The 26168-nt window shown below is 46.9% G+C and overlaps 1 protein-coding gene across 3 annotated transcripts in view; it reads left to right on the plus strand.

Moving 5' to 3' along the window:
* Positions 1-26168, plus strand: part of sorbs2a (sorbin and SH3 domain containing 2a) — an 88900-nt gene that overhangs the window by 52785 nt on the left and 9947 nt on the right. For 2 of the 3 annotated variants that reach the window (XM_039000064.1, XM_039000066.1), the window contains 10 exons: positions 1093-1146; positions 1508-1712; positions 1975-2089; positions 13366-13418; positions 14510-14667; positions 19886-19968; positions 22762-22859; positions 23725-23839; positions 24204-24332; positions 24461-24661. In XM_039000064.1, coding sequence (XP_038855992.1) covers positions 1093-1146; positions 1508-1712; positions 1975-2089; positions 13366-13418; positions 14510-14667; positions 19886-19968; positions 22762-22859; positions 23725-23839; positions 24204-24332; positions 24461-24661 — 1211 coding nt within the window. The remainder of the gene's footprint in view (positions 1-1092; positions 1147-1507; positions 1713-1974; positions 2090-13365; positions 13419-14509; positions 14668-19885; positions 19969-22761; positions 22860-23724; positions 23840-24203; positions 24333-24460; positions 24662-26168) is intronic. The other variant, XM_039000065.1, reaches the window with a different exon arrangement.

Consider the following 26168-nt stretch of genomic DNA (forward strand, 5'->3'; position numbering starts at 1 on the left):
TTCAGCGTGACAATGCCCCCGTGCACAAAGTGAGGTCCATACAGAAATGGGTTGTCGAGATCGGTGTGGAAGAACTTGACTGGCCCGCACAGAGCCCTGACCTCAACCCCATCGAACATCGTTGGGATAAATTGGATCGCCGACTGCGAGCCAGGCCTAATCGCCCAACATCAGTGCCCGACCTCACTAATGCTCTTGTGGCTGAATGCAAGCAAGTCCCCGCAGCAATGTTCCAACATCTAGTGGAAAGCCTTCCCAGAAGAGTGGAGGCTGTTATAGCAGCAAAGGGGGGACCAACTCCATATTAATGCCCATGATTTTAGAATGAGATGTTCAACAAGCAGGTGTCCACATACTTTTGTTTCATGTAGTGTATGTATGTGTGGATGGACATGCATGTATTGTGTTTGTTTGTGTGTGTGGGTTTCTTTCTGTGTGCCCTTGTTGAGCCAGAACTCATTAGACAGAGAGACAGAGTGTAGAAGGGGAGAGACTGAGACGGATACAAGGAGGGCAATAGAAAGAGGAAGAAGAGGGAGGGATTGAGTGGGAGAAGCGGCGTCTAATCGAACCTACAGATGCACTGCCGCGATCTCTGCTCCGTTGTGTGGGCTTCACCAAATCACATAGTCAATACAAGGCATATTTGTTCTTAACAACACACACACACACACACACACACACACACACACACAGCTTATTGTAGTTCTCAAAGGATAACGTCAATAGTCAGCCCTTCATTATCCTTGGTCCTTATACTTTGATCTTCATTATTCACCCTGCTGATAAGCTACCTAGGGAGCCTTAGTGTGCCCACTGAGGTTTTCCCTGAGACGGGCAGAATATTTCTGCAGTAATGGAGGTAGGGAATCTGTATATGTGTGTGTGTGTGTGTGTGTGTGTGTGTGTGTGTGTGTGTGTGTGTGTGTGTGTGTGTGTGTGTGTGTGTGTGTGTGTGTGTGTGTGTGTGTGTGTGTGTGTGTGTGTGTGTGTGTGTGTGTGTGTGTGTGTGTGTGCACAAATGGAGGCAGGGAAAATGGTGCTCTCGGCAGGGTGTGTGTGTTCTGCTCACCTTCTTACGTGTTTCTACAGATGACGACTACGCCGACTCGTACAACGCCACATACACTGTCAGCGGTGACAGTGGTAAGAGTCTCTAAGATCTCTTCTTGAAGATTCAAATGTATGCCGCTGGCTCGTCACGTTGTCCTGTGTTCAAGGACAATGAAAACACCTGACTCACAAGAATGCTTAGTTTACCACCCCCTTCTTCTCCTTTCTTTTCACTCTTTCTGTCTTTATCGCTCTCTTTCTATTTTTCCCGCCCCATCATATCTCTCTCTCCCTCTCTCTATTCTTCCTCCACCTCTCTCTCTATTCTTCCTCCACCTCTTCCTCTATTTTTCCTCCTCCTCTTTCTCTCTATTCTCTCTCTCTCTCTCTCTCTCTCTCTCTCTCTCTCTCTCTCTCTCTCTCTCTCTCTCTCTCTCTCTCCCTCTCTCTCTAGACACATATGGTCAGTCCTCCAACCCCACCGTGGCCTACCCTCCCCCCAGGACACAAACGTACCGGCCCCTGGCCAAGAGCCCGTCGGACAACGGAGGCCCTGGGACCTTCAGGGAGCCCTCCCCCGTGCCACCGCCACCCCCGCCCAAGCCCTCCCTCCTACAGCTGAGGTCCAGAGACAGCGACCGGGAGCGAGACTCGCCCATGTAAGACACCGCGATCTGGTTTTCTTTCGCTTGGTCCTAGACCAATGGCCTGTTAGTCTACATCTCTTAGGCTTAGACTTAGGCCTAGTCTGCAATGTAGGCCTAGACATAGGCTTTGTCCTTACCCAGGCCTAGTCACTTGAGACCCTCACCTTAGGTGTTACCTTAGACCTAGAACCTAGACCTAGGCTAGTGGTGTGCCTTTGACATCATCATCTAGGTCCAAGATCACACTGATGTTTTTTATTTATTTTCGCACCAGGAATCAGTGGGGCCCTCCCGATAGGAAAGTGGACACTAGAAAGTACCGCGCTGAACCCAGGAGTATCTTTGAGTACGAGCCCGGGAAATCATCCGTTCTGGAGCAGGAGAGGCCGGTGAGTGCCCAAAAGCACGTCTTGTCACTTTTTTTACTAGCCTACGTCAGGGTGTCAAACTCAATTCCCGGAGGGCCATGTGTTTCCTGGTTTTTGTTATTCCCTTTCAATTGGTGTCCAATTAGACTGCCAGAAGTGAATAAATGAATCCAACAACCAGGTGAGGGGAGTTCCTAACTAATCAAAGGGAGGAGCGAAAACCCGCTGACACTTAGCCCTTCAGGAATCCAGTTTGACACCCCCAGCCTACACTGTCATTATCTAAGCCATTTAAAACTCCCCATAATCACCCTTTAATCTACAGCGTCCTCGTTTCCGAATAAGCGCGGGATCTCCAACTCTCGGTCCTGGAGAGCTAAATGGAGGTGTAGGCTTTTGTTCCTGCCCAGCACGAATACACCCGATTTCAGATATTAAGATCCAGAGTGAATAAGAGGTGTGTTATTAGAGCTGGGTTGGGACAAAACCCTCTACACACAAAGGCTCTGTCTACAGGAACAGAGTTGGGAGACCCTTGACCTACGCTCTAGGAAGAAGCCTTTAGAGGTGCTATACCTCAACCATTAGGGGGATAAAGATATTTCTATTACGTGTCCTGAAGTGGTTGAACTGACTGACTGCTATTTTGGGCTGATATGCTTGTTAAGGTTGAGTAGGAAAGCAATTATATAACAGTGGTAATTTTAAGCCCGAGGAGGGACTTATCCTTGAATGTGTATTTTTAGAAAGGCAATGGCCTTATAGATGTTCTGTTAGTGAACTTAAGTTTCGTATTAATGTCAATTCTGAAATTAGTCATAAAACGAATTTAAGAATATTAATGTTCCATGTGCTTTATATGCACATTTATTTATATACAGTGCATTCGGAAAGTATTCAGACCCCTTGACATTTCACACATTTTGTTACAGCCTTACAGTGCCTTGCAAAAGTATTCATCCCCCTTGGCGTTTTTCTTATTTTGTTGCATTACAACCTGTAATTTGGATTTCATGTAATGGACATACACAAAATAGTCCAAATTGGTGAAGTGAAATGAAAAAAAGAACGTAAATAAAAATAAAAAACAGAAAAGTGGTGCGTGCATATGTATTCAACCCCTTTGCTAAATAATGTCTGGTGCAACCAATTACCTTCAGAAGTCACATAATTAGTTAGATTGCACACAGGTTTATTTAAGTGTCACATGGTCTCAGTATATATACACCTGTTCTGAAAGAGTCCCAGAGCCTGCAACACCACTAAGCAAAGGTCACCACCAAGCAAGCGGCACCATGAACACCAAGGAGTACAGATCAGGGTTGGGTTATAAAAAAGCATCCGAAACTTTGAACATCCCATGGAGCACCATTAAATCAATTATTACTTTTTTAAAGAATATGGCACCACAACAACCCTGCCAAGAGGGCCGCCCACCAAAACTCACAGACCAGGCAAGGAGGGCATTAATCAGAGAGGCAACAAAGAGACCAAAGATAACCCTGAAGGAGCTGCAAAGCTCCACAGCGGAGATTGGAGTATCTGTCCATAGGACCACTTTAAGCTGTACACTCCACAGAGCTGGGCTTTACAGAAGAGTGGCCATAAAAAAGCCATTGCTTAAAGATAAAAATAAGCAAACACGTTTGGTGTTCGCCAAAAGGCATATGGGAGACTCCCCAAATACATAGAAGATGGTACTCTGGTTAGATGAGACTAAAATTGAGATTTTTGGCCATCAAGGAAAACGCTGTGTCTGGCGCAAACCCAACACCTCTCATCATCCCGAGAACCCTATCCTCACAGTGAAGCATGGTGGTGGCAGCATCATGCTGTGGGGATGTTTTTCATCAGCAGGGACTGGGAAACTGGTCAGAATTGAAGGAATGATGATGGCGCTAAATACAGGGAATTTCTTGAAGGAAACCTGTTTCAGTCTTCCAAAGATTTGGGACGGAAGTTCACCTTCCAGCAGGACAATGACCCTAAGCATACTGTTAAAGCAACACTTGAGTGGTTTAAGGGAAAACCGCTGTACACCAGCGGAACCCATCCAACTTGAAGGAGCTGGAGCAGTTTTGCCTTGAAGAATGGGCAAAAATCCCAGTGGCTAGATGTTCCAAGCTTATAGAGACATACCCCAAGAGACTTGCAGCTGTAATTGCCTCAAAAGGTGGCTCTACAAAGTATTGACTTTGGGGGGGTCAATAGTTATGCACGCTCAAGTTTTCAGTTTTTTTTTTCTGGTTTGTTTCACAATTAAAAATATTTTGCATCGTCAGTTGTCGTCAGTAGGCAAGTTGTCTAAATCAAATTATACAAGCCCCCCCAAAAATCTATTTTAATTCCAGGTTGTAAGGCAAGAAAATAGGAAAAATGCCAAGGGGGGTGAATACTTTCGCAAGCCACTGTATTTTAAAATTGATCAAATTTATTTTTTTCCTCATCAATCTACAGACAATACCCCATGATGACAAAGCAAAAAACAAGTCATTCTTTTATTTTATTTTTTTGCTACGAAACTCGAAGTTGAGCTCAGATGCATTCTGTTTCTATTGATCATCCTTGAGATGTTTCTAGAACTTGAAGTCCACCTGTGGTAAATGCATTTGATTGGACAGGTGTGCGCCTTTCCAAATCATGTCTATATAAGTTCCCACAGTTCAAAACCAAGCCATGAGGTCGTAGGAATTGTCCGTAGAGCTCTGAGAGAAGATTGTGTCGAGGCACAGATCTGGGGAAGGGTACCAAAAAATGACTGCAGCATTGAAGGTCCCCAAGAACACAGTGGCCTCCATCATTCTTAAATGGAAGAAGTTTTGAACCACCAAGACTCTTCCTAGAGCTGGCCAAACTGAGCAATTGGGGGAGAAGGGCCTTGGTCAGGGAGGTGACCAAGAACCCGATGGTCACTCTGACAGAACTCCAGTGTTCCTCTGTGGAGATGAGAGTACCTTCCAGAAGGACAACCATCTCTGGGCACCAATCAGGCCTTCATGGTAGAGTGGCCAGACGGAAGACACTTTTCAGTAAAAGGCACATTGCAGTCCGCTTTGAGTTTGCCAAAAGGCACCTAAAGGAATCTCAGACCATGAGAAACAAGAATCTCTGGTCTGATGAAACCAAGATTGAACTCAGCCTGAATGCCAAGCATCATGTCTGGAGGAAACCTGGCACCATCCCTACGGTGACTAGTCAGGATTGAGGGAAAGATGAACGGAGCAAAGTACAGAGGTCCTTGATGGAAAACCTGCTCCAGAGCCCTCAGGACCTCAGACTTGGGCGTAGGTTCACCTTCCAACAGGACAGCGACCCTAAGCACACAGCCAAGACAATGCAGGTGTGACTTCGAGAGTCTCAATGTCCTTGAGTGGCCCAGCCAGAGCCTGGACTTGAACCCGATCAAGCATCTCTGGAGAGACCTGAAAATGTCTGTGGAGCAACGCTCCCCATCCAAACTGACAACGCTTGAGAGGATTTGCAGAGAATGGGAGAAACTCCCCAAATACAGGTGTGCCAAGCTTGTAGCGTCATACCCAAGAAGACTTGAGGCTGTAATTGCTGCCAAAGGTGCTTCAACAACGTCCTGAGTAAAGAGTCTGAATAGTTATGTAAATGTCATGTTTAAAATAAAATATATTTGCTTTGTCATTATGGGGTATTGTGTGTAGATTGATTAGGGAAAAACGAACAATTTAATTTATTTTAGAATAAAGTTGTAACGTAACAAAATGTGGAAAAAGTCAAGGGGTCTGAATACTTTCCCAATGCTCTGTAGACCTAGAAGCAAGCTTATATTTGGATTTCCATAAAGTGTACCCATTTACATGTATTCCACGGACGGTGTTCATTCATTTTAAATGGTTTCCTTTTCACGCAATCCCCTTCCCGATGCCGTCAAAACTGAAGCGGCGGTTTTGTGTTGTGGTGTTGTGCCCAAATCAAGCAATTGTGTGGGCCAGAAGCAAGGGGAAGTAATGTCTAGATGCGTTTCCAGTGGCGATCAGGAATTGGCTGGCTGCGCTGATGGGACAGTGAATGCGTAGGGAGTTCTCAGATGCAACAGAAAACAAAATGCCTGTTTTTGCGTCAAATGCTTACCAATGCTAAACTGTTTTTGTATGGCTTAGAACGCGTCTCAACCAATCACAATGCTTGTTTTGACCAACCCCTTGTAGAATATAATTGTAATATGATTTACATTCTATAGTGTTTCCTTATAAAGCATTTCAGTGACCTTTTAAAACAAAGGCAAATGGTTGGAATCTTCTTTTCACTCCCTATCTGTGTGTCACCCATTGTATTGGTGAAGCTGGGCTTGTTTACTACATGGAATTGAGGGCAAGAGGTGACGTGAGGGGATAGTTGTGTATTGTGTAAGCTGTATTGGACTGGTCAACCATCCTCCTGGAGAGCCTGTCGCAATGCAGCGTTTTGCTCCAACCCTGTTGTAAACCCACCTGATTCGGTTTGGAGCGACATCTTGCAGGAGGAGGGTCGGCCACCCACGTGCTAGTCTGTATGCTCCATGGACTTGAGGGTGATCGTTTAGGACAGAGAGGGAGGTGAAGGAGGAGGGGGGTGAAAGCGAACTCTTCTGAAGTTAAGGACGTTGTTCAGCTTAAAGCAGTCAAAAACGTGTTTAGTTTCTGCAATCATAAACATGATTTTCCTGTGTTTTATATACAGTCCCACACTATAGAATAAAACTGTACAATTGTGGAAATGATGATAACGCTCTTTTAGTGTAAGAGCTGTTTGAAAAGGCTGCCTTAAATGTCTGCCTGTTTTGGTGGGATGGAGTTTTGGCCTGCCTGGTGACAACTGAGTTAATAGACCAATAAGAAAGAGGGTTCCAAACCTCTGTCAATAACAGCTAGTTTTCAGTTTTCCCCTCCCCACTCAGAACACTCCCAGACAACTAGCTAAGTTCTTGCTTGATAAATTGCTATTTTTGTTTGTTTTCAATTAAAATGATCAAAAATAATCACAGTAACGAACTTAATTCTTACCCAGAAATGATTTGATATTGAGATAAAACCGGTTGCATTGGACCTTTTAACGTCTTTAGACAAGTTCTCCAGAACAACATGGCTTCCTCCCAAAGGGCACCCTATTCCCTATAGCAATGGTATAGTGTAGGGAATAGTGTAGGGAATAGGGAGCCATTTGTCGCACACCTAATGTGGGAATCAATCCACGTCGAGCACAGGGAGAGGAGCAGGCGTGGGGAATATCAATGAGTCAGGGATGTCTGTAATGCAGGGTGAGCTATAGGCTTCCTCATGCATCCCAACTACGCTGTCTCTCTCCCCGTTTCTCGAAAGAAAGCCACGATTAAACCATGTTTCTAGCCTTCGTCACATCACCTTCGTGTGTGTTTCTGGTCGCGGTGTGGGTCTCTCCGCTGCTGATGGAAAAACTAGTTCACACACGTCTACGCCTCTGGATATGGCCTTCCATAAAGAAGGCTATTATTAACATCGTGTGGTCCACTTCTTGGATTGTAGTCTGATCACTGCAATGACTGGAAGTCTATGGGTAGCTACTAGCATGCTAGCAGATACTGTACCCATAGACTTCCAGTCAGTGCGCTAACGCTAGTTACCGTTGACTCGCGAAACTACCTCTTAACTTCCTTCAGACTGGACACGGAGACATAAAAATGGTATCACACGTGTTCGTCTGACTCATTGCCAAAATCCCAAAGTATCCCTTTAAATGGCTCCTGGACATGGGTCACCCAGTGAGGGCTGGGGCTCAACTGAGCCAGCTGGTAAAAGGCACCGGCGTTTTGGCCTTGTGGCATGAAGTAGCCAGAGGGGGAGGGGGGTGGTTGGTTGACCTCTGTAAACCTTTTCTTCAGCTACGTCAGGCGCTCTACTTTCTTATGGGCACGGCCCACATAGAGGCGCCTCCCGTTCAGCTCCTTCCTATTAATTTTATCGACCGCCTAAGGAGGTCAGATATACTCCAATTAGACATAGTACACTCCCCTCCACAGTGCAATTCACCTCTTCCTGAGCTAAAGTAGCTGTTTTGCAAGTCCAATACAAAAAGCCTTTTCCCCCAGCAGCTCATATACTACATTTCCCAGTAGACACTGGGGGTGGTAAATGTCACTGCCAGTCTGCAGTGTGCCGGGCACTGCAGTGAATCACTCCTCCGCTCCACAGTAAACCTCATGGAAAGTGACTGAGGAATAAGCCCCAGGGCTGGTGCGTAGGAGTCGTTCTAGCACTCTGTAGTCCTTCGGGAGAGGAGGTGGGAGAGCGAGAGTTCCTGTATGTTCAGTTATGGTGAGTTTTGCTACAGGTGTAAAAGTTAACTTTTAATATTACGCAGAGTACATGTTGGAGGTTTAAATTAGACTTTTAGAAAGAATCAAATAATTTATTTACAGTTAAACCAACGTTCCTTTTTTTACCTCACTTACTCAGGACCACGTTCAGCAGGATGCAGTGGTGTGGAACGTTTAATTCTGCGGCTATGGTGCTGTTCTGAACATTCAGTTGAATGGTGTGATTGTAATTGCCCAGAGGGTGATTTCGTATGGTGTGCTGCACAATTTCAAAATGGTCACGACCATATTGATCAGGTCACACCCACCGAACGAGAGCAAACGAACCTCGAAAAGACCGGTTGGCGCTCAACTGGGGGGCGCGTTTCGGCAGGACCTAACGTTTTGAAACATCCAGATAGAAATGTACTTTGTAGAACAAACATGACTTGTACATGTAGACTTGTACATGTCTGACATGTAGAATAAGGAATCGCGTTGGCTCTGTTCGTGGAATTTCTATATTCAACGTTTGATAATGTTTGGCTACTTGAACGTGGCCCAGGTGTGCTGAAATGAACCAGAGTTGTACGGGGCTTATGACAGGAAGATGTTGCCCTCTGCTGGAGTAGTTTACACATTACAACACTTTTTCTGCTCTGCTTTGGCACTTTCTAGTGAATGACTGTGTGGTGTCACAAGCTAAAGGCAGCAAAGACACATCATACAGGACTGTTCAACAGATGGTGATGCAGTTTGGTTTCTTAACCTCAGGACACTTCATGAGCCAATGTTATATCTTTACCGCTCAATTTAATTGACCGTTCTCCTACAACCCATTCAACTTTTTATCCGTTTTTCCATTATTTGAATGAGAGATATGACAAGTAGCTCGGTAAAATGAATTGCACAACAATGCTTTCTGTGACGAGCGTCATAGTTAGCCCCCAAAAATGATTTGTGTGATGGTGGGTGTGCCCCGGTAACAACACTGTTTTTGTCTCTTTACCCCTGGTGTTAAACTCTCCATCTGGACCCACTCTTCTTTACCCATCAACCCCTGCAGCCGTGCGCTGCACACCCCTATCCTAGCCATGAGATCCATATCGCTCTGTGCTTTCTCTTCCTCCTCTCTCTCCCTCCCTCTTTCTTTGTCACTCTCCGCTCTCTCTAGACCTATAAGCTAAACCCAGATGACATAGATTTAGAGAACGAGCCTTGGTATAAGTTCTTTTCCGAGCTGGAGTTCGGCCGTCCGGTAAGTGAGGGTCCTTAACTCCCACCTAGGCACCCCCAGCCTTAGGTATACCCCCCCCCCTCCCCTCCCCTCTACCTGTTCAGTCTTCACCCCGCTGTAGCTGGATGGTAATAATGTCGTCCAGGTGTCGTCCACGTCTCGGACTGGAGAGCTAGTGGGTGTGCAGGCTTTTCTTCCAGCCCAGCAGTAACACACCTGATTCAACGAAAGGCTGTTTGTTTTATTTCGCAACTCAACACTAACGCATAATGAGTCAACGTTCTTCAGTCTGGACAGAGATTGGTCGAATCCGGTGTGTTAGTGCTGAGTTGGAACAAAGGCGTGTCTGGAGTCTGGAGTCTGGGGTCCTTCCTGTTGTAGTTGCTTTGGCATGCTGCTGGGTGCTGTGGTGGTCACTGTGGTGGTCACTGTGGTGGTCGCCTGTTGTGTAGCTCCTTGTGACGGGTCTTCTTGTGTCTCTGCATCTTGGTGAGTTGGTTTTGCATAGTGTGGCTGTCTCGTTATCAGCTGGCCTCGCGACACGTTGAAAGCTCGAAACACTGCAAAACAAAACGAAGTCCCAAGTTAACATGGATTGGTCCTTTTACCACAAAAATCCTCCTACTGAGGGATACCTCTCTTCCTACATTGTATAATTTCCTATTTTTCACCAACAAAATTCAGGTTCTTTTTGCAGTGTGTGCTTACCGCTGTTGATAAGCTAGTGGAGCAGCCGGTAGAACTGAGCAGAACAGAGATCAATCGAAATAACATGCTAATTAAAATCGACAAATGAATCAGCAACGTCTGGTCAGAGCATCGTTCTGCACCGTTCTTCATGCTCCTCTTGTATGTTGCAGCTTGTGTGGTTTGTTCCTGTTAGCCAGTTTAGACATTTTGATTCCTACCCCTTCTCCCAAATTCTCAACTCATTCACTCCTCCTAAACCTTAGGCAACCTAAGGCATTAAAGGTATTGGATTGGTGTAAACTTGGGCTGGATTGAGTTCCTGTTTTCCACCATATTCCTTGCACCAGTCCCATTCCTTTGAAATCCATGAGAGGAAGTGTAGAGGTGCACACTTTGGGGAGAAGGGCGAGAAACACTCTGTCGGTCTGTTGTTAGGTTGAGGAAATTGACTTATTCAGAATGTTCAGCTAGAAATATGCAGTCTAGAAAAGACACGACTCTGATGTCATGCAGCATAAGGAATGATCAGATTTTATATATCACATATCTAGCTGTAATATTCTTTCTGTTGCACCCTGACCCCACCACTGAATAAACCCAAGACAACATACTCTGAGAAAGATAGAAAAGGTTCCTTAATGCGCATGGCTGGAGGTTAGTTTTGAGACGGATGGTTCCGCCAATGTCATGTTTTAGCTAGTCCGTCTTCACAACCGAATCACTGCTCTGTAGTGCCTTATGTCCTTAGCTCTGCTTTCTGCCTCTTGCTCCCACAATCTGTGTGTGTGTGTGTTGCTTTGTGGTTATGGGTTTGTAGATGTGCCTAGCAGTAGTGAGTGTGTGTTGGAGCTAACATAATGTACTAGATGTGTTCAAATTGGCTTAATCATTACTGCAATATGTGTTTGTGTGTGTGTGTGTGTGTGTGTGTGTGTGTGTGTGTGTGTGTGTGTGTGTGTGTGTGTGTGTGTGTGTGTGTGTGTGTGTGTGTGTGTGTGTGTGTGTGTGTGTGTGTGTGTGTGTGTGTGTGTGTGTGTGCAGCGCGTCTGAAACTCGTCAGTCTTCAGTTCCTCTGTGTGCTCTAACGGATGTCACTTTCCTCTTTTGTTTTTTTGTTGTTGTTTTTTTCCTCCCCATGACGCCACTTCCTCTCCTCCTCCACCACCACTCCATCTTCACCTCCTCCTCTTCCTCCTCCTCTTCCTCCTCACCGCTGCTTGGGGCTCAAGCCTCCTAAAAAACGTCTGGATTATAATCCAGACATCTGCCCTCGCCGACTCACCGAGGTAAACGTTGGCATTCATGAGCATCGTGGGAATGGGAGGATTGGGTGGGAGTTGAATAGCCTGGTTCCAGATAATTTTGTGCTGTTTTGCCAAGTCCTTGTCACGCCAAACATGTTAGGCATCACTAAGGTTGCAAAATCCTGGTAACTTTCCCCAAAATTCAAAGAAAGTCCAGAAATCCTGGTTGGAAGATTCCTGGAATATCGAGGGAATAAGCGGGAAATCCGGGAATCCTCTAACCAGGATCTCTGGAAAACTAGTGGATTTTGGGAAAGAGACCCGGAATTTTGCAACCGTAGACACGGCAACTCCATAAGGAGTTGGCAAGAGAGTACAAACAGACTGGCAGAGTTTAACGCAAACCTTGCTAAACAATTGTGGTCTTAGATTGCTTTATTACTAAACTCTGCGTGTTGTGTGATTTGGATGAAAACTACCAGACGTACTGTGACTATACATTTTCTTAGACTACCGTACGTCAACACAGGCACAATGTGTACCTACACTGTAATTACACAGCACCGAATGTAACCATGTAACTAGATGACTGATTGGGGACAGTTGTCGCCATGTGTAGTACACCATAGCAGGACCTTTTCATATGGCCTCATCTTTCAGCATCCGTATCAGTCCTATGTCATTTGTCAGTCAGTCATCTCTTTATTGTATCTGTATTTACAACGGCCTCTCTGCTAGTGACTCAATTCACTGTGTTATTACTAGATGTAAACCGGGTGGTTTGAGCCCTAAATGCTGATTGGCGGTTCTAATTAAGTTTGTAACCGGTTTATAATAGCTATAAGGCACCTAGGGGGGGTTGTGGCCAATATACCGCGGCGAAGGGCTGTATCCAGGCACTCCACGTTGTGTCGTACCGAAGCACAGCCCCTAGCCGTGGTATATTGGCCATGTACAGTAGCACACCTGCTCTGGCCTTCTTTCTTAAATATAACAGCATAGACAGTACTGCTCTTATGTATTTCCAATATGGATGACCGTTACACAAGAAAATCTAGCTCTAATCATGATCTCGCTCTCGTCTTATCAATTATGTCTATCAATGTATCTCTCTCTCTCTCGCTATCTCTCTTCACTATCTGTCTATCGATGTATCTCTCTCTCTCGCTATCTCTCACTATCTGTCTATCTAATTCATCTATTGACAGCTTATTATTGATGTGAATTTTAAGACTGTATAAATTGCTATCAACCCATGTATATCATGTCAGATATAAAGGTCATATTTGAGTAGGTAAGCTTTGGGATTTAATATGTATCTGCTGGTCTAGGATCAGTTTTCCCGTTGGAATCAAAACGAATAAGATGATATGGACAGGGAGGACCTGATCCTAGATCAGCAAAGGGCCCAGGTCTGTAGCATAGGGTAGAAACGGCTGTGCTTTATGCTTTGTTACCACATGGTGCCAATCCTATGATCCAAAGAGTCCGTTTTGGGTCTTCCAGGGGCGCGTCTTAATCTCCAAGCCGGAAAGCGTGATAGAGCGCCTCCCTCACGCTACCCTTTAGTGCATCACTTCACTCATGCCCTTTCTCCCTCCTGAACGAACCCCTCAAACAGACCACGGTCAGAGATCAACAGAATCAGCGGTCGCAGCTCTCAGCGCCAACCGGTAGGCCCATTCGAGATTCCATACACACGCCATGTGGAACCTACCACGGCGCGGCGGTGGAGGCGGCGTGCGAGCTGAGCATTGTGTGTCCCACCGCCACCTCCTCCACCAGTCTTTGTTCGCGGGGCGCTCACTCTTCCTCTCCCTCCCTTTTGTTGTCTGCCCTCTTTCAGACGTCGCTGTACTTCACTCCGACTGCTGACCGGGTTCCAGAGAGGCCGGCGAGGTGAGTCTTCAATTCTCTCTCTCTCTTTCTTTTATTCTCTGCATCGCTCTCTCCCTCTCCTCCCTCTCGACCTCTTTCTTTCACACCAGCAGTAGGCCATGTCGTGTTGCGGCGCAGTGTCCCAAACTCTCTGTGACGTGTGACGGTGACTCTCCACACATACCCCCCCCCCCCTCCTCCCCAACCCTGCATACATTATCCACTCAGCCTATTGATTCTGCCCTTCAACCCTGTCCCCCTTCTCTTCTCCTCCCCTCCTCCTCCCATTCCCTTTCACAGATGCTAGGCTTAATCGGTTCTATTTGCTCTGAGTGAATGGGATGGTTGAAAAGAGGATGTCATGAATAACCCATGTTATTCATGGAAGGCTGACAGGGATTGTATTCAGTATAGTTGAAAGTCTAGTAGCCTGGTTAACCCACACTAGAAGTCTTGATCTTTTTATTTATTGACGGGGCAGTTAAGAACTAGATCGGGAGAGGTTTACATGTAGGAAAGGCACAGCCAGTCGGGCGACCCTGGGTTCGACTCTTTCGTCCCCAGGGGTCATGTGTAGTCCGGAGTCGGGACTCTGGCGCAGGTCTAGGGCGTTTTTAAGGAACAATAGCAGTCATGCTACATCATCCTAGTGTGAATTGAATTGACGGTGACGATAACGTTTTTTTTGATGAGTTGGTAATGCTCAACAAATTTAGCTTTGTTCTTTAAAGCTCTATTTTACCGCTTTCTTTTGTTCCTTAAGGGTCTCTTTGTTGAACCACGAAAAGGCGATGAACGCTATTATACCAGAGGGAATTACAACCCAGGATATTAAATGAACTGGGTCAAAGGAACAATCTGTAATATTTCCTTGAATTGAAATATGAATTAAGTGCGAGGGTGTTTGGCGTACGTTTCCCATCGATGTATCTCATTCTGTTCCAAACAAAGTGGCGGGGCCGTCGTTGGGCTGAAACACAGGCCCTGTTCGAATCATTTGAAAACGTACTTCCTCCCTTGAAGTAATGACTGATTTAGAAATAATGGCTGAACAGGTGACAGACTGTGGAAGGTGACTTTAAAACCGTGTGTTCTATCACTTTGTGTTCCAGTGCTGCCAGTGACTACAGGAAGAGGAGGAAGTCGGAGCCGTCAGGTGACCAGGGCAAGAACCAGGTCTCCCCGAAACCACCGGACCCTTACAGAGGCAGCAGCACACTGAGGAAACCTGCCATCCGCTCCTCCCCCTCCTCCCCCTCCAAAGTCAAAGGTACACACACAGATATATACACACACACACACACACACACACACACACACACACACACACACACACACACACACACACACACACAATGCAAACAGAGAGACGTATGTACACACGCACACTCACACATTCATAGGCATATACACACACTGGATCCCTATAGAGCCTGCACCCTGAGGAAACTGGCCATGAATGAGAAACCCATAAAGGATACAGATGCGCACACACACACACACACACACACACACACACACACACACACATACAATACAATCAACCTCTCTCTTCCGATGTATAAGCATTCTCAAACGCACACACACAAAAACACACTCGCACACAATCTTAACAACCTCTCTCTTGCAGATGTACAAGCGTTCATAAACACACTCACACACACACACACACACACACACACACACACACACACACACACACACATTCTCTGCGCTCCCTCACTCTATACCCGACAGCAATCAGACAGTACACAAGCCCACTGAGCGACAAATTTCCTCTTTTCACGCTATGCTGAGGGCCTCTTCCAGGTCAAGGAGCATCCAACCCAGTCTAAATAGCCTTGTGTTGACACTGTAAACAAACAACCATGTTCCACGAGCTAATGGGAACGTTCTAACTCAGTGTTTCTCATTCTAATTCAGGGGTTGCACATTTTTGTCCTAGCCCAGCGCTAACATACCCAACAGAGCAAATCCGCTAGGATTCCAGGCTAGCGCTAACACTTGTCCCAAACAAATCGACAAACCATGTAACTACGCTGTTGATTAGTCGAATGAGGTGTGTTAGTACTGGGCTGGGGCAAAAAAATGTGAACCCCCATCGGGATCCCCCCAGGAATGGATTGGGAAACAAAGTCTGTTGTGTAGTGTTGTCTAATTACGCTCATTATGTCCACAGGTTTCCTCTCTCATAGTGGGGTGACCACAGAAAAGATTAGCGGTACTGTTTTGTCATCTTTCCGCCTTTGTCAGTTGAACATCTGTCCCTGTTGCATGTACACTGACAAAACATTTAAGAACACCTTCCTAACATTGAGTTGCAGCCCTTCTTTTTGTCCTCAGAACAGCCTCAAATAGTCGGGGGAATGGACTCTACAAGGTGTTGAAAGCGTTCCACAGGGATGCTGGCCCATGTTGACGCCAATGCTTCCCACAGTTGTGTCAAGTTGGCTGGATGTCCTTTGGGGGGTGGACCATTCTTGATACACACGGGGAAACTGTTGAGTGTGAAAAACCCAGCAGCGTTGCAGTTCTTGAAACAAACCGATGCGCCTGGCACCTACGACCATACCCCGTTCAAAGGCACTTACATTTTGTGTCTTGCCCATTCACCCTCTAAATGGCACACATACACAATCCATGTCTCATAAAAATCCTTCTTTAACCTGTCTCCTCCCCTTCATCCACACTGATTGAAGTGGATTTAATGAGTGACATCAGTAAGTGATCATAGCTTTCACCTGGTCAGTCTATGTCATGGAAAGAGCAGGTGTTCTTAATGTTTTGTACACTCAGTGTATAGTATATCGTGAAAAGGATGTGAGATGTGTAAATGTAAATCTCTCCGTCTCTCTCTCTCCACCATTGTCCTCCTGTGTTTGACACAGTGGAACTGATGTTCAAGTGCTCCGTTTTAGCCTCTCTCTCGTTCTCACCCTCTCTCCACCATTGCATGATGAAGGCTACAGTATGTTCAAGTGTTCTGTTATAGCCTCTATTTCTCCTTCTCTATTTCTTTATCTCTGTATTCCTCTCTCTCTCTGCGTTGTTAATATCCTCCTCCTCTGTTCCTCTCTACCACGCTGCTCTGGTTTATGGGATCGTCTGAAAGGTGGGGACACGTGCGAAATGACCTACTCCCCCCGTTTGAGCTCTTCCCCGGGCCCGTACCTCCGCTCCCCTCTCTCCCCCATGCCCTCCAACCTCGCCCACCGTCGCTACGACGACGATGCCAACCCGGGGGCAGCCTCCTCACCCTCCTCGCCCCTCAAGCGCGCCATCTGCTTCAAGAACGGCTGGCAGACGCGGCGGCAGGACGCCGAGACATGGAGCAGCACAGAAGAGGCACCGCCCGCAAAGCTGAAGTCGCGTAGCTGCGACAACCTGCTCAACGACGGGCACCCAGTGGGCACCGGCGGGCACAAGGCTACCCGTTCGGAGAGCGCCGGGTCACTGGTATTCGACAACCCATTGGGGCAAACCGCATCGTCCTCTACTCGCTCCTTGCCTCGCCCGCACCGGCGACGTGCCCACGACGCGCCAGGCTTCCTGAAGCTCTACCGCAAGATGCACCACATCGACCGCGCCCAGCTGCTGCCCTCTGACGTCATCCGCTCAGTCCGTGCCCGCATCCTGGAGCTGGAGCGCCAGCCTCACCTCTTCCCCCGAAAACTCTCCCCCTGGGGGCCGTCGTGGGGCCTGGAGGTCCCTCGCGATACGGTGCCAATGCGCATCTCCACGTACGAGCAACTCATCCAGAAGTCCAAGTCCATGCCCGACTTGGGAGATAGCGAGGTCCCATCTGGCGCAACCACGCCCGGTGGGTCATCGTCCCGTGCCAGTAGTAGCGGGGGAGGAGGCGGCGGGGGCAGGGAGCCACCCGGGTACCCCAAACGCCGTTTCTCCATTGAGTCTCTGCTAGAAGAGGACATTAACAACGGGAATGGGAACGGGACGTCCCATCACACTTTTGACCACCATCACACTCACCAGGGGGCGAGGAACCCGCCTGAGGGTCAGCCCCGCCTCGCCCTGGACCCCCACCACCGCGATTTCCCCGACCCCCTCGTTTATCGACGCGAAGCTGTCCCGGGGGCCGAGTACTCTGAGTCGGAGCAGGATGCAGCCGCCTCGGACCTCAGTGACTTTGTCCAAGTCGAAGGATCCTCCTTCTGCAGCGAGAGCGACTTCGACCACTGCTCGCTCACCTCGTCAGTCGAGAGCTTCTACGGCCCCTCCTCCCACCACCACCTTCGCCACCACCACAGCCACAGCCACCACAACCCCAGTCATCAGTCTCTCGGTCAGGGTCAGGGCTACCAGCACCGTCACCTCATCAGCTCGTGTAAAGGACGCTGCCCGGCCTCCAACACCCGCTTCACCACCATGCTGCGCCACGAGCGGGAGCGGGCCCGCCAGGAGCTCCGGCAGAAACCCCCCCAGACACAGCAAACCAGACACGGGGGAAGGGGAGGGAGCGGAGGGGACCACCATGCCCTACCCCCCTCGTCCCAAGCAGCCCAAACCCAGCAGGGGATGTCCAAACTGGCCTTCCTAATCAGTCCTGTGCCTTTCCGAAGGAAAAAGGGGGATTCTCCACCCACTTCGAGAAGGAGTAGTGGAGGTCGAAGTACCAGGCCCAAGTCTAAAGAAGCCGTCTATGAAGCTTTGGATGCGGCCTTGAGGGATATCTATGAACACATCCAAGCGGAGCGAGGCCGGAGTGGCGCTAGGCTACCAGACGATAGCATCCTCCGGAGGCTACTGGCTGAGATCCTCCCGGATGTGCCCGAGAGGAGCTCCTCGTTGCGGGGACAGAGGGGGAGCCGCAAGGGGGGTCCCTCCTCGAGCTCCTCGTACCCCGACGAGAGTCCAACAGGGTATGGCTCGTCGCCGCGGCTACAGTCGCCGCTAAGTACCTCTTACAGTCTCCGTACAGACGCCTCCAATAACGACTATGGAGAGGAGCCAGGCAACGGCAACGCAGGTGGAGCATGCACACACACATATATACACACACTTGTACTACAAACACACACACACACACCAGCCCTGAGTCCATCATCTCCCTCCTCGACTCCCCCCAGTACTGCCTGCCTGTGACCACCTCCCCTCCTACCAGTCACTGTGCTCCAGCAACGGGCCAATGAACAGAGCTGAGGTTAAAGAAGCCCTGTTCCTATTGGCTCATCCTCAAGACACCCAGGGACCGCATGCTTCCTCTTCATTCCCTTATGTGGTTAAAGGATTGTGTTGTTCACTGAGATGTATGTTGTGTTATTGTCGGTATTTTTCTTTTTGCTGCTTGTTTCCCAGTTGTTTTTGGTGTATTGTTTCACTCCCCTTTGGTACGTGCCTTGTTACGTTGAAAATCATTTATGATTTTGTCAGGGATGGTTTATCAATTGGATGAGTATATTTTTGGAATGTACAGCGAGCTCAAAGTATTGGGGCAGTGACGCCATTGTTGTTTTGGCTCTGTACTCCAGCGAGTGTACACTTTTGGATTTGAAATGATACAATGACTATGAGTTTAATCCTTACGAGTCTAAAAAAGTCACCCGTTCGTCAATCTAAGTAGCATAGTGAAAGGATCCCCGTCGAAATTCGACGGCCTAAGCTAGAGATATTGCACGGGCTGCGTCTCAATCCACCGCATCCGCCTACGGTGGCATTCTGCGGTGGAAGGTGGCCGAGCTGCAGCGGTGTTTGTCAGACCATGAGACATCCCGATATGGACGGTTTATCAATTGGATTCGTTTTTTTATTTTTTTTTATACGGTGAGCTCCAAATGTATTGGGACAAAACAACAACAACAATTGTCACTCTCCCAATACTTTTGGAGCTCACCGTATGCACTTGCTGGTATGAATGACCTCTCCTTCTGTTCAAATGTTCTGTTCTCGTTTTGTGACGTGCATGCTTTTCCTTTTGATCATACTGTGCTACACTATCCAAACCATGTGTTTTCCCTGAAATGGAAATCAAATGCATTTGAATTCATTTATTATTATTTTATTTTGTCATTTCCTGCCCGACACTCATTTCCTGGATGACATCACTACCCTGAATGACATCATCACCCATTGCGTAAACCAACGTGGTTTTACTCAGGGAGGCGCAACGCTACAGAACGCTAAGACACGGAATATATTGACTAGAACAGACATTCCTCTTTTGATCATGGGGAATAGACATTTGTGTCAGCTCTATAATGTTGCATTTCCACCTGCAACGTTCTGCACATTTCACCCTTCTGAATCCTCCCATGGGAAATGTAACGGATAGAGCCAACATGATATTCTGCATAAAAGACAATCATGTCAGTTTCTGCACAATACATTTCTATCTGAGCATGCTGTAACGGTTTCGCCCTTCTGAACATGCCTCCTGGCGTCGCTGTGCACGTGTCGTCCCATCGCCATGGCAACACTGTTTTGTTGACCCTTATGATAACCTTTGACCCCTGTGCTGTTCTCCCTCACAGAGCAGGATGCCTCCAGGGGGTACAACACAACCACCAGCGACGGGGGAGGGGGGCAGACCAAACGAGCCACCCCTGACAGAGAGGTAGCCAAACCAGAACTTTGATTTTCCAGACTAACTTTGATGATTAATGACACATGGAAGTATAGCATCACGAGACTAGCTAAACCAGTACATCCCAGTGTTTCCCATAGTTTATTTATTTAGCAGGCGGGACGCATTAAATCTGCAACATTTTCAATTGAAATCAATTGAAGCCACATTCTTTTAGGTGGGGTCCAAAGAGCTAGACACCCTGTCTATTCAATGCAAGGGGAAACACTGGTACTCCTATTTAGAATATGTATTTTATTTTTAGCAGGCTATTACACCACTGGCCCAAAGGGGGCAGAAGTACTGATTGTTTTCTTCTCTACCTAGTACTTGATTGATTCAATAAGAATAATTTCACTGTCCTGATAACCTTTACATTTCAACATAATTGTATCATATCTAGTAACACATGGCTGCTCTCTTTCTCTTTACCTCTCGCTCTCCCTCCCTCTCTCTCTCTTTACCTCTACGTCTTTCTCTCTTTACCTCTCGCTCTCTCTCCCTCTCTCTCTCTCTTTACCTCTACGTCTTTCTCTCTTTACCTCTCGCTCTCTCTCCCTCCCTCTCTCTCTCTCTTTACCTCTACGTCTTTCTCTCTTTACCTCTCGCTCTCTCTCCCTCCCTCTCTCTCTCTTTACCTCTACGTCTTTCTCTCTTTACCTCTCGCTCTCTCTCTCCCTCTCTCTCTCTCTCTTTACCTCTCGCTCTCTCTCCCTCTCTCTCTCTCTCTTTACCTCTACGTCTTTCTCTCTTTACCTCTCGCTCTCTCTCCCCCTCTCTCTCTCTCTCTTTACCTCTACGTCTTTCTCTCTTTACCTCTCGCTCTCTCTCCCTCTCTCTCTCTCTCTTTACCTCTATGTCTTTCTCTCTTTACCTCTCGCTCTCTCTCCCTCTCTCTCTCTCTTTACCTCTACGTCTTTCTCTCTTTACCTCTCTCTCTCTCTTTACCTCTACGTCTTTCTCTCTTTACCTCTCGCTCTCTCTCCCTCCCTCTCTCTCTCTCTTTACCTCTACGTCTTTCTCTCTTTACCTCTCGCTCTCTCTCCCTCCCTCTCTCTCTCTTTACCTCTACGTCTTTCTCTCTTTACCTCTCGCTCTCTCTCCCTCTCTCTCTCTCTCTTTACCTCTCGCTCTCTCTCCCTCTCTCTCTCTCTCTTTACCTCTACGTCTTTCTCTCTTTACCTCTCGCTCTCTCTCCCCCTCTCTCTCTCTCTCTTTACCTCTACGTCTTTCTCTCTTTACCTCTCGCTCTCTCTCCCTCTCTCTCTCTCTCTTTACCTCTATGTCTTTCTCTCTTTACCTCTCGCTCTCTCTCCCTCTCTCTCTCTCTTTACCTCTACGTCTTTCTCTCTTTACCTCTCCCTCTCTCTCCCTCCCTCTCTCTCTCTCTTTACCTCTACGTCTTTCTCTCTTTACCTCTCTCTCTCCCTCTCTCTCTCTCTTTACCTCTACGTCTTTCTCTCTTTACCTCTCGCTCTCTCTCCCTCCCTCTCTCTCTCTTTACCTCTACGTCTTTCTCTCTTTACCTCTCGCTCTCTCTCCCTCTCTCTCTCTCTCTTTACCTCTATGTCTTTCTCTCTTTACCTCTCGCTCTCTCTCCCTCTCTTTACCTCTGTCTTTCTCTCTTTACCTCTCGCTCTCTCTCCCTCTCTTTACCTCTACGTCTTTCTCTCTTTACCTCTCGCTCTCTCTCCCTCCCTCTCTCTCTCTTTACCTCTACGTCTTTCTCTCTTTACCTCTCGCTCTCTCTCCCTCCCTCTCTCTCTCTTTACCTCTACGTCTTTCTCTCTTTACCTCTCGCTCTCTCTCCCTCTCTCTCTCTCTCTCTCTCTCTTTACCTCTACGTCTTTCTCTCTTTACCTCTCGCTCTCTCTCCCTCTCTCTCTCTCTCTCTTTACCTCTGTCTTTCTCTCTTTACCTCTCGCTCTCTCTCCCTCCCTCTCTCTCTCTTTACCTCTACGTCTTTCTCTCTTTACCTCTCGCTCTCTCTCCCTCCCTCTCTCTCTCTTTACCTCTATGTCTTTCTCTCTTTACCTCTCGCTCTCTCTCCCTCTCTCTTTCTCTCTCTCTCTTTACCTCTACGTCTTTCTCTGTTTACCTCTCGCTCTCTCTCTCTCTCTCTCTCTCTCTCTTTACCTCTACGTCTTTCTCTCTTTACTTCTCGCTCTCTCTCTCTCTCTCTCTCTCTCTCTCTCTCTTTACCTCTATGTCTTTCTCTCTTTACCTCTATGTCTTTCTCTCTTTACCTCTATGTCTTTCTCTCTTTACCTCTCGCTTTCTCTTTCTCCCTCTTGCTCTCTTTCTCGCTCTGTCCCTCTTGCTCTCTCTCTTTATATCCCTCTTTTTATATCTCTCTCTTTATCTCTCTCCCTCTCTATATCTCTCGCTCTTTATATATCTCGCTCTTTATATCTCTCGCTCTATATATCTCTTGCTCTCTCTTTATATCTATCTCCCTCTCTCTTTATCTCTCTTTTTATCTCTCGCTCTCTCTTTATATCTCGCTCTCTCTTTATATCTCTCTTTATATCTCTCTCGCTCTCTCTTTATCTCTCTCGCTCTCTATATATATCTCTCTCTTTATATCTCTCTCTCTCTGTCTTTATCTCTCTCTCTCTTTATATCTCTCTCTCTCTCTCTCTCTCTCTGTCTTTATCTCTCTCTCTCTCTTTATATCTCTCTCTCTCTCGCTCTCTCTTTATATCTCTCTCGCTCTCTCTTTATATCTCTCTCTCTTTGTCTCTCTCTTATATCTCTCTCTCATTCTCACTCTCATCTTCATAGGTCTCCCATAAGCAGATGACCCAACTCATTCTCTTCTCTCTCCTCCATCAGAAACAGCCTGCCAGAGCTATATATGACTTTAAGGCACAGACTGCTAAGTGAGTAGAGTGACTGAATGCAATGAAATGCGTGTGTGGAGGGGAGGTACAGGGACCTCGGTATGTGCTGCACTGGTTTGGAAGCATGTAGGCTGGGCATGCACGACGCTTGAAACAGACAGTCCGCTTTTCTTTGAGGTGGCCAAAGTTAACCTCAGTTATGGGCAATAACCTCATATTCATTATCTCCAGCCCATTCCAGTGTCTACAAGTGAAAACTGTGGTTTGATATGTTTTATCAAAAAGATAAATCGGTTTTCTAGGACTCTTCCTCCTTGTGTTTTTTACTAGGGAACGTAGAAAATTACTTTGTTCCCATACTATAGACACTGGTATGGTGCAATGGGTAATGCATTTTTAGTTAAAAAGCAGTGACTTGCTTACCTTCACATCCGCCTGCTTAATCATTTCCCTACCTTCAAAGGCATGCATGGACGATTGTTGCCCCCATTGCTCTTCATACTAAAATGGTGCTTGGCTAGTCTCTAGACATCGAGGTTGCCTCCCACAATGCTCCAATGTTCCGGCTTAACACGCCTAGAGTCTGGGCTCGAGACTAGTGCCTGGCTGGTTAACAATGTCACATTGATGATTCCAGTGACTTAATGTTTGTACCATTAGAACACAGTGCTGCCAACACCAGGGTTTTGGGTTTGATTCCTGCATGGGCCACATATAGTCAATACATGTCAATGGTAGCCGGTTTTCCAAACACGGACCAAGCCCAGTTCTGGACTGAAAAGCAATTTCAATAGAGATTCTCCATTAAGCATGCCTTTTTAGTTCAGGACTGCTTCATCAGGGAAACCGGCCCATAGAGACAGGTGTTTGGGGGTTAAGAAGCATCTTGTGACGGTTGTTTCAGAGAGCTGACGTTCAAGAAGGGCGACGCGGTGAACATCATCAGAGAGATTGACAGCAACTGGTACGAGGGGGAGCACCGCGGACGACTGGGCATCTTCCCCATCTCCTACATAGAGGTAGAGCACATTGAGTGTGTATGAGGTGAAAGGAAAGGGGGATACCTTAGTCAGTTGCACAACTGAATGCTTTCAACCGAAATGTCTTCCGCATTTAACCCAACCCCTCTGAATCAGCGCCGGAGAGGAGTTGTTGGAGGTTAACGGCCTTGCTCGAGGCTATTTCTCCCCGTCCCAGAGGATTTGAACCAGTGACCTTTGTGTGTGTGTGTGTGTGTGTGTGTGTGTGTGTTTCGTGTCAATGTGAATGTCTAGGTGTGTGTGTGTGTTGTCACCACCCAGCTTTGTGTGCAGTTTAATTGATTACTTCTTGGACCTATGCTTTCCCCGCTCTCTACACACACACACACACACACACACACAGAAGATGGCGTTGCCAGAGAAGCAGCAGCCGATTAGGCCTCCTCCACCAGCACACGTCAGAGAGATCGGGGAGGGGGTGGCCCGTTACAACTTCAACGCTGACACTAACGTGGAGCTGTCCCTCCGCAAGGTGAGGTGTGTGTGTGTGCACGAATTTCTGCGTGTGTGTTGGTGTGATTGTGCACGATTCCATGTGCATGGCTGTTCACTTACGTGTCTTCATTTCCGTGTGTGTGTGTGTGTGTATATAATCTGCAGGGTGAGCGGGTAGTCTTGCTGAGACAGGTGGACCAGAACTGGTATGAGGGGAACATCCCAGACACCACCAAGCAGGGCATCTTCCCTGCTTCCTACATAGACATCGTCAAACGCTCGCCCTCCAAGAGCCCCGCCCCCTCCCACCACCCAGACCCACACGGCTACCCCAGCAACAGGACACAGGGCTCCACGCCCACCAAGGTAGGGACAGGAGAAGAAGAATGTTTTATTAGTCCATACAAGACTTAGTCCAAACTGGAGTAAGCCAATAGTGGACAGTCTGTTGTTTTTTATGTCAGTGAGCAGCAAGTTTCCCCGCTGTGTATAATGATGCCATATCACTGAAACTTCCTTTAAGTCTTAGGGTGAGTTGCACCAACATGGATTATCTGGGTTAAATCAAGGTTTTATCTATTAATCTTGTTGCACCAAATGTTAAACCTAGTTTTAAATTAATCCGAGGTAAATGAAATCCTTCCTCTAATCTAACTTTAGTTTTCACTTTAAACCTAGATTAAAATGGCCCAGGTGTCTTCCTTCTTTTTGACAGTGTTGTCTGTTTTTTTTTATCCTCCGGTACGTTACTAAATTCCTCCATCAGCTCTGACAAGGGTTTTTTTTCATAAGAGGAGAAATTTGAACTTCAAATCAAAGTTTATTTGTCATGTGCGCCGAATACAACAGTGAAATGCTTACTTATAGGCTCTAACCAATAGTGCAAAAAAGGTGTTAGGTGAACAATAGGTAAGTAAAGAAATAAAACAACAGTAAAAAGACAGGCTATATACAGTAGAGAGGCTATAAAAGTAGTGAGGCTACATACAGACACCGGTTAGTCAGGCTGATTGAGGTAGTATGTACATGTAGATATGGTTAAAGTGACGATGCATATATGATGAACAGAGTAGCAGTTGCGTGAAAGAGGGTTGGTGGGTGGCGGGACACAATGCAGATAGCCCGGTTAGCCAATGTGTAGGAGCACTGGTTTGTCGGCCCAATTGAGGTATTATGTACATGAATGTATAGTTAAAGTGACTATGCATATATGATAAACAGAGAGTAGCAGCAGCGTAAAAAGAGGGTTGGGGGGGGGCACACAATGCAAATATGCTGGGTAGCCATTTGATTACCTGTTCAGGAGTCTTATGGCTTGGGGGTAAAACATTATTTGACGTGCCATGATCAGGTGACTAGCAGACAAATAATAAAAGGCTAAATAACGTTAAGTAATGACAATAATACATGCTATTGTATGCCAGCTAGCTTGGTTCATAAACTAGCTAGCTGCAGTAGGTAACAAATTAGTTTTCTGTCTAGTACGGGCAAATAACAGATTTTACCTTTCACGATGGAGCAACAGTAGTTCTAACGTTACATAGTTTATTTGATCAGGGAACAGCAACTTTGTGGCCTCATTTGTCAAGTAGGCTAGCTACTTCGTTTTCCACTCACGAAATACCTCGTATATTGGTGTAACACGTCACTAATCATAGTTTAAAACCTTTAATGATAGATTTACTGATCCAGATTTCGAATGAAGTGGTGCGACACATCTCTGATTAATTATAAACCTAGATTTACAAAACCTAGATTCGCTCTAATCCTAGATGAATTTAAACCATGTTGGTGCAACCCACCCTTAATCAATCAACCCCCCCCCCCAAAAAAAATATATAAAGCCCTTTTTACATCAGCAGTTGTCACAGTG

This window comes from Salvelinus namaycush, chromosome 8 (genome assembly GCF_016432855.1).
Source record: "Salvelinus namaycush isolate Seneca chromosome 8, SaNama_1.0, whole genome shotgun sequence".
NCBI classification, from domain to species: Eukaryota; Metazoa; Chordata; class Actinopteri; order Salmoniformes; family Salmonidae; genus Salvelinus; species Salvelinus namaycush.